This window comes from Cricetulus griseus, assembly GCF_003668045.3.
Source record: "Cricetulus griseus strain 17A/GY chromosome 1 unlocalized genomic scaffold, alternate assembly CriGri-PICRH-1.0 chr1_0, whole genome shotgun sequence".
NCBI classification, from domain to species: domain Eukaryota; kingdom Metazoa; phylum Chordata; class Mammalia; order Rodentia; family Cricetidae; genus Cricetulus; species Cricetulus griseus.
Window position 1 is genome coordinate 213,642,393 of NW_023276806.1, and position 9,413 is coordinate 213,651,805.

The 9,413-nt window shown below is 35.6% G+C and overlaps 1 protein-coding gene across 4 annotated transcripts in view; it reads left to right on the top strand.

The window, feature by feature from the left end:
* The window catches only part of Thsd7a (thrombospondin type 1 domain containing 7A), a 402,619-nt gene extending 393,501 nt beyond the window's left edge, over window positions 1–9,118 (top strand). For 2 of the 4 annotated variants that reach the window (XM_035450549.1, XM_035450550.1), the window contains 4 exons: window positions 4–86; window positions 437–647; window positions 2,990–3,077; window positions 4,873–9,118. In XM_035450549.1, the coding sequence (XP_035306440.1) occupies window positions 4–86; window positions 437–647; window positions 2,990–3,077; window positions 4,873–4,990 (500 nt within the window). In that variant the 3' untranslated portion in view covers window positions 4,991–9,118. Of the gene's footprint in view, window positions 1–3; window positions 87–436; window positions 648–2,989; window positions 3,078–3,743 lie in introns of all 4 variants that reach the window. The other 2 variants (XM_027389923.2, XM_027389924.2) reach the window with 1 other exon arrangement.
* Window positions 9,119–9,413: the final 295 nt, after the last annotated feature.

Consider the following 9,413-nt stretch of genomic DNA (forward strand, 5'->3'; position numbering starts at 1 on the left):
CAGGGGGCTGCTTGGTAGTGAGCCAGCCTGATGCCGACAGGTCTTGTAACCCACCATGCAGTCAACCCCACTCATACTGTAGTGAGGTACGTGCACATTCATTAAGATGGACAAGCAACCTCCATCATTTGTCACCCACTGTCTCATGTACAGTCCCTCCCCTATCCCAGAAAGGCCATGACTGGAGACAGGAACCATCCTCTTCAAAGCATCTCTTTTTACCTTTGTAAACAACTCTCAATGTACTTCATTTATTTACCTTTGCAATGACTTTGCACCATAGCATGGGGAAGCTGGGTTAATATAGCTAAAGCAGAAATTGCATGTGGTAAATTCTCATAAAAAAGCTTCCTAATGTTCCTTTTCCAAGTAAACTTAGTTACAGTTTCCAAGTTCACCTTGTGTGTGTAGTGTAAACCTCACTGTTCTCCTGCAGATGAAGGCATGTCGCTGTGAAGAAGGGTACACTGAAGTCATGTCCTCCAACAGCACCCTTGAGCAATGTACACTTATCCCAGTGGTGGTGATTCCCACTGTGGAGGACAAAAGAGGAGATGTGAAAACCAGTCGGGCAGTTCACCCAACCCAACCCTCCACTAACCCAGCAGGACGGGGCAGGACCTGGTTTCTACAGCCATTTGGGCCAGGTGAAACAACCAGACACTGAACACAAAATTCTTTACTTAGACATTCCACCAGTAGTAATGCCACAAGATTTATTTCTAATAACCAAGCATTTTCAAATAAATGATTATTTCTTAACCCATTTATTCATTTTATTGCATCGATGCCATCATATTTACCTTGCTCAAGATGCATAGAAATGAAAATAATTTCTTCAAAAAATTAATGTTGAGATTACTTATCTAAAGCTCAGTCCTGAAGTTATAAGTATAATAAATATGTATTGAACAAAGCTATGTAATAATGAAAATACTTAGGAAAAATATGTTTTCACCTACAACAAGCACAAATAAGACTATAAAGACATTTGGAGTTTTCAGTTTAACCATATAGAGTAAGTGGTGTGAACCTTCTTCATTAAGAGCATGAGCAATGCAGTCCCATACCAAGGACACTCAGGTGGAAAAACAATAAGTAACATCCCCAAAGCTGATGTTCACAGATGCCCCAGAATCCATACTAGTGTAAATATTAAGAGTCAGTGTTGGAACCTTCCTTTCTTAATGGAATGATCCAAACTTGGATACAGATCAGACCACTGTCATATTACAATATATACTCTTACTATATCCAGTAATGAACTTGAATCCAACATAGGAATAAGCCTACAGACATGAAGAAGTACTACTCTCTACTTTGCACACTTTCTCTCTCTAACTGGAATAGATAGTGTACACTTGTCCCCAGGTATAAAACGTGCCCTACTAGTATTCCATAAGCAACATGGACTCTGCCTCTTTCTCTCTCACCATGGAAAAGATCCATGCAAAGCCAGACATAATCAACTTTATAATTTCATTACAAACACGAGAAATGAAGAAGAAATCTGAATAGCTAGCATACCTCTATTCATGATCCATTAAGTAAAAATATCTCCATTGTTAGAGAACCAATATTGAATTTTTAAGGTGTTTTAAATATCTGGGTGATTACCTTTATCCATATAGTCACTGCTTTTATTTGATTCTTAGCTGAAAATACAATTGAGTTTTGAAAAGCTGATTTGTTTATAAAAATTTTAGAAACTCTCCTCTCCAAGTTAGGAGAGCAAATTACCATTTAACAATTTTGACCTTAACTAAGAATCTAAGCAGATCTCCAGAAATAAGAACAACTTTTCACAATTTAAATTAAAGTATTCTTTCCACGATATTTAATAATTTCCAAAAATAAGCATATTAAAATAGTAAAGAGGTGGACACCCATTTTTTAATATTTGTTAATTTCACAGCAAGGAAACCTAGTAGTATAATAGCTCTTTTGATTACAAGCCCAATTCAAAAAAAGGAAAAACAAAGAAAAGAGGGGGAAAGCACTTTTAAATCTCCAAGTTTAAAAGGAAATGATATTTACAATATTAACTGAATTTATTTCCAACAACCAGACCTCTAATTAATAAAATATCTACTACTAATTACCATTAATACTTTTAAAAATTTGGATAAATCTCATAGGGTCATTTTTGTCCCCATCTAATTTTCATAATTATATATTGTGATATGAGTACCGTCTACATTCTGTCTACATATTGCCTACATACTTGTATATAGGCAACAGACAATCTATGTTAATATTAGCATCAAATTAAGTTAGGCAATATCATCCCTAGCAACGCATGTTTGAAGTTTACTCAGAGACTAACACTTCAAGGACTACAAAACCAAAAAATGAGCTAGAATAGTGCCTGTCACACGTGACTGCACGTATCAGATAAGTTAGCAAAGGATACTTCAAAATTGCTGTGTTATTCCACATGATTATCTCTACAAGTTCTATTATTGTCTATCACTACAACACTATAAATATAGACTAGATAAAATATTGTGATCTTAGTGTATTAAGTTTCATCTGCTACAAAACTGATGAAATCAACAGAAATGGTCAAATACCCATTGGCATCAGATACTCCAGAGTTTATGTATTTCCCAAAAGCTGCACTTTTAAAATCTTTTAAATATAATATACCATTCCAGAAGTAGATGAAAAGTCAAAGCATCTGTGACTAGAACTATGCACATATTGAATTTGAGATGAGATTTCATATAAAGAGTTTAGACATGAACTCAGCATCTGAACATAAACACAATCTGTTGCTTTTCACCTGTTTGCATTGCTAATTCCCCTGAATGCACTGCTGCCTAACCCCTAGTATCTACTTTACGGTAGTGGTAGCTGTGCTAGGAAAGAATTCATATCGAGTCTTGAACAAAACTGGTCATATGTGACTGATCATGGGTCATAGTTCAAACCTGTCATATATGTTCCAGACTAATGTAAACTAATAAATAATTTCTGTTTTTCTTAGACGGAAGAGTGAAGACCTGGGTTTATGGTGTCGCAGCTGGGGCATTTGTACTGTTAGTCTTCATTGTCTCCATGATTTATCTAGCTTGGTGAGTGTTTAAGTGTTTCAGAAACTAAAAGGATATATAAGATTATTATTTCAAAGCAAAGTCTTTCAGTAACATGGGAACAGACTAGTGTGTGAAATGCATATGCTGTACTTACTCCATCTTCACACAAAGTTCTGAATTTAAAACATAAACTTTAAAATTAGGGAGCCTAAAATCTGCCTACCATGTTTGAGTCATTCAGCTCATAGAAATGAGTCAGGGCTGTTTTAGGTCATTTTTTTCAAGATTTTTCTCATGAGTAAATGACATAGAATGTTGGTTTTCATTAATGGTATGTAATACATATTTTATATTGAACTTTCCCTAGAGGAAGATGTCATGATAATTCTTAATCTTATTTAACTGTATTTGTAAATGTACATTATTTATAAAAGTTCTTAAACAAGCCCCAAATATATCATATCACCACTCCTACTGTTATCAACCAAGAAATTGATTAATTTGGCTTTTACAAAACAATTAAATGCCTTGGCATGGCTTCTTGAAACTGAAACTCAAAGAGATCACAAATTCATATTCTAAAAGGCAGTGTGGAAAATAGGCAATTTAGATTCACCATTTTGTTTTGTTTTGCTTTTTAATTCAAAACAATAATATTTAACATGAAAGACTGACTTTCTTCAATTTTTCCTGAACTTTCTACAGCAAGAAGCCAAAGAAACCCCAAAGACGGCAAAATAACCGTCTCAAACCTTTAACCTTAGCATATGATGGAGACGCAGATATGTAATGTCGACTATTCCTGGAAACAACCAGACTTGGCCTTTTGTCTTTGTAGTAGACATCCAGGGCCCACAGTGCCAGTATTCAAATGTGTGACTTATAATTAACGTAAATTGTTATGAACACCATCGTTAAGAAAGAGAGAGAGAGAGAGAGAGAGAGAGAGAGAGAGAGAGAGAGAGAGAACCCTCCTCCCACTGGGAATATTCAAGACAGTACCACTGACATACAGACAGTCAACCTTGAGAATTCTAGGAGATGCAGTGGAACGCATGTTGTGTCTGGAGAGTTTTATACCATCTTTGCTGAAATCTACCGATTGAAAACAAACCACTTTGATCCCTAAAAAAGTCGTGAGGAAATTGGTCAAGATTGGGAAGCCAGATGCAAGACTGCTTGCAGCACTAACCCACAGAACTTTCTAGCATGAAGAGTTCATAATGAAGGTTTTACAATTCTACACTTAAGTATAACAACATGTATACTCGATCAAATGGCGTACATTATGATGTCATCTAATATACTTGTTAATAATAAACGTTTAACAGTAAAGAAGATAAAGTCCTATGCTAGATGGAGAACCCATAATTTTGCATCTTCATGGTTGATGGTAGCTTTTATTGGACTGCATTTCAGAGACAAACTCTTTTATAAGACTATTCTTGTCTCTCTCCAATGTGTGAATGCTGGACGCGTATTAGTACCTTAGAAGACAGAATCCTCAAGTTCGGTATTTTATAGTGGTTATTGTCTAGAAAACAAATATGCTTGTGTTAATACATTTCTACTTTCCCTAATTTCACACTGGTTGCCTACATCTTTTTGCTATATGGAAGGCACATTTTGCACTATATTAGTGCAGCATGATAGGCACTTAACCAGTATTGCCATAGGAACTGTCTCTTTTCATATGGGATGAAGACATCTGTGCCAGGAGTGCTGTGGAGACATTTGCAAGCTTGTACTTGGAAGAGAGTTAGTTCAGTCTTGTTGGTAACAGGATCGAATCTGCTATTACACCTGCTGTCTACACTCTTCCTTCTCACTACAGCCATTATGAAACTGACAAATTGGCAAGAATTCAAGTGTTGAAGTCCCTAACCCATCAACCTCCAAAAGGTGGGAAGCTCCTGGTTGGGTTGCAGTTGCTCTTGGAAGGCTGTTTCTGATGAGATTTATATATTTGTTATCTTTGTTTAAAAAAAGAAGAAGAAAAGAAAAGAAAAAACTGGTTGTCTTCGTAATTTTGAGCAGATGGAGAAAATAATGTACTGATGATTTTTGTAACAAAAAAATCACAATTATGTGTTAGCTTTTCTTTCTTCATAATTTGCTTTCTTGGTGTGAGGTTGACATCCCACCATGTAGGCTGTATTTCACTGTCATGGTCTTTTGCCCTTCTCATGACTGACATCTGAAGCAGTATGATTCTAAAACCTAAAACTTAAGAAGAGAAGAGTGAGTGATCTTGTCCAGAGCTTGCTTAAATATCTAGAGCAATGGTCACAAGCCTTTTAAACAAAAGATCAAACAGGAAATGTTTTCAGTCAGCTCACCACACTGTCATTGTTCCATGGTGCCAGAAAAGATACTCAGCAGGAAAAACAGTGACATCACTCTTTTCCATGAAAAAAACAACAGGCTATATTTACATGTCTTAGTTTGTGGACCCATCTTCCTCTGTAGATGTGTTTTTAAAGCTAGCTCCATATTATACAATTGTTAGTTTTCAGTTGTATACTCTCTGTCTACCAGGTTTGATCTCACAGGTCACAATTTATAGTCATTACTTAGGACTGTTGGGGAAATTTTACCGTGGAATATTTCTCACTTCTTTCTTCTAAAAAGGAAGTTAAACGGTGTCATGGAAAAAAAAGTCACATATTTCTAGCAGTAACTACTGCAATTAGCCTCTGGACCACTATGCTTTCCAGTCTTTATATACAGTAAACACCTTTGGGATTTTGCTTTGTTTTGTTTGTTTTTAAGCTTAAACACTTGTGTATTGCTGGAACTGTGGTTTGGGTGGTGAGGTATTTGCCTTCATAGACTAGGTATGAGCTCCCCCTGCTGTCCATTAGAACAGCATTTTCTGCAAAGATTACAAAAGAATTCTGAGTTAAGAGGATGTTGTAATCCCCCAAATGAAAATCTTTTTATATAGTTCAATATGAAAAATGTGGTAAGTATTTCTTATTTATTCCAAATGTAAGGCTTTAGATGATATGTGTCATTTCAAAGAGAGCAGACAGGAGGGTGAGTTTCACTGGAAGCCAAGGATTTAGTTGAAATAAAACATGAAAAGGAAAAAAAATAATGTTGTTATTCTAAACCTGTGATTGTTACACACACACACACACACACACACACACACACACACACACACACACCAGAGGTCTTCAACATAATCCTTATATTAATATCATTGGATAAAAAAGCTCTGTCCAAAATAGTTCAAACATAATCCATTATGATTGGGTGAAAAATTGTAACACTCTGATGAAATGTGGGCAACACCCAGCATTCTTGGGAAATGAAATCCTATTTTATTCCTTACACAAGCTTCATTTAAGGTATTTTATAAAATGTGATTAATTATAAAGACAAAGCAGTGTTCCCCTACCTAGGATATAAATAGGTTAAAAAGTCATAAGATACACAATATCATGAAGATGGAGGGTGTTTATGAATAAATAATTATATTTAAAACTACATTAATGTTGGAAAAAATTGGATATTCCGTATCAGGATAAATCAGTACTGCATGGATTCTTGTTAGAAATAGGGAAATGAGAATGTATCCTCATTGGATAATTTGAACAAATGGGCAGTTATTATAATCATGTATAGATGGCTTTATTGAGTTTCTAGGGTAAGAAATACTGTAACTTCACCAGAACTTTATTCTCTTGATTCAGCTAATAATTCAGGAGGTAAACAGTAAAAAATTTTCTGTTGACCACCTTTGCCTTTCCAAAGCAATCTGTGGGCAGAAATAAAAGGAAAGGGAGACAGAAAGGGAGGGAAAGAGGGAGGAGGGAGGGAAAGGAGAAGGGAGGAGGGAGGGAAAGGAAGGAAGGAAGGAAGGAAGGAAGGAAGAGATTTTCTATTTGATTTTAAGAAGAAAGGACAAATGCAGGCATGTATAGAATTTTGTTGGACTACCCCAGGAAGAGTGGCATGGCTGATATTCCTTGAAAGGGGCTGATTTGCCTATTCATCAGTGCCCATCCACTATACTGACTATAAATAAGCTCTATTTCAAAGCTTTTATGAGTGTAGCTTAAGCTAATTGAAAAGGAGTACATTAAAGCATGTCTTTTAATTATTTATATAATAAAGCACAAATTACTTATAAGAAGACCATATTTATTGAGTTATCACATGTAAGACACTCAGCTGGGCACTTAAAATTAGTAGAGGCTTTATATACATAAGTCGCTAAGACATCCAAAAGAAGAAAAGCATGCTTTGTAAGAGGTGTTTGCACTGGAACACATTACTACAGATTCCTTATAAGCATGCTTAGTCCTTTTGCACAGGGATTCTAAGTGTCAGAACATGCTGGGAGGGGTGGCAATGGTCACAGTGGCTTCCCAAAACTGTTAAGTTCTTGAATATTTCAAGATAAAGGCATTGCTTCTGGAGGAAGAAAGCAGTACTTCCCACACATGACTTTAACTCCTCTGATTTAGTGTTTCCTTGCTTCTGTGTGACTCCTCTCTCTGCCTAGTCTCTCTAATTCTACTCTCCTGCTTGTCATAGCCTTGTCTCCTTCCCTCCAAACCACCTGCCACTAAACACACCCAAAATCTTACAAGGAAAAGTATAGCATATTTATTAACTCTTCTATTGAAACACAAACATCAATTAGGGTGTAAAGATTTTCATTTAAGTGGAACATTTCTTATCAAAGCAATGTCTAAAGAGTAAAGAGTCACACATGTGGCACACCAAGAGATGAATAGAAAGAAAATCTTCAGTGTGAAAATGTCAATTTCTATGTTTACATTGTTGTTAGGTACTATTTCCTTATTCACCATATTTTCATCTGAAATCTTTGTTCTCTCCCCACTTTGCACAACAGTGAAAAGGTCTGTATCCATCCATAATGAACAGGAAAGAGCCTATTTCTAGGGAGAGTTAAAATCTGAATAGATTTGTAGAAATCATGCTTGCCAATGTCCTGCAATCTCGTCATTTGTAACATTTCCACGTTCAGTTTGAATGTGACTTACCCAGTTTCCATTGTACTGAGGGAGGAGGCAGCCAGCAGTCCCTGAACAAGTCTATAAGAACCCTTGCAGAGCATGCTTGAGCACTGGGCATCTAGTTTGGGTGTGAGAACAGAATCTCCCTGTTGCCCTCATGACAGTGGCCAAGTTCTGCCTTCAGATGTCCTGGTTGCCCCTCAGGGATTCAGGCTTCCAACACTGAGGTGTGGACCCAGCAAGTGACTTGTTCTTGGTTTTTTATTTCTTTTTGGTTTTTCTGTCAATAAGATATTTGCAGTGTGATAAGAATTCTTATGTGACAAAGACAGTGGGAAGTGCTTATGTCTGCAATGTTAAATGAATAAAATAAATGTTAAACAAATAGAGCTAAACATGCATTTTGATTCCGTTGTGTCAAGCCAGACCAGAAACATTGAAACATCTGAAGCAAGCCACCTTGTCAGTGGGTAAAAACTTACTTTACTTAGACTATAACTGGCTCTACGTTTTATTGTTCTGTTTTGTAGTTGTTTGATTTCTTTTCTTTGTTTAAGTAATGATTTATTTATAACCTAGTTCTGAGCCTCAATAAACTCCTGGGATAATTTGTTTGCATTTATTTTTAAACTGAAACATTTAGATTCCCTTTTCTGGTCCTTTTTCTTGCCCCTTTTTATCACAGAATTTTGAGGAGATCAATATCCATTACTGTAAAATATAATTTTATTAAATTTATATCAATCCTCACTTTAAATTATATGGCTCTAAGTGGGACACTTGTTAATTTAGCTACCTGAATATTTATTTTGCTGGAGTAAGGAGGCAACTGTCTGTGAATCTTTTGTTAATATTACTTTGTAAATTGTGTAATGTAATTTATTTTAAATTATGTATACTTATTTTTTAATGCACAAAATATCTATGTACAAGTAACTGCAGATTGGCAAAGACTGTCACTGAACTTTATGCAGCCAATGTGGATGACGTGTGGAGATGTAATGTGCTTTTCTACATTTTCATATGAGTTATTTGTAAATATCTATATTGCTGACAGACATAAATCGGAAATCATTTTCATTCTAACGGTGTGGGTCTGTGCTTTTATTTGCATCATCTGCTTCTTATGCGTGGATAAAAAACATTTATTTAATGAATATCCAAGTCTTTTACCTTTCTTTCTTTTACATTTGTCATTTGTTTGCAATTCCAATATAGAAAGTTTGGGAAATTTAGATTTCTCTTTAAAAGTCAACCAACAAATGGACAAAGAAAATAGGGGTACATTTTTTGTAATACTCCATACACAGTGGAGTATTACTCAGCTGTTGAAAACAGTGACATCAGGAAATTTGAAAATAGATGGAACTCTAAAAAATCA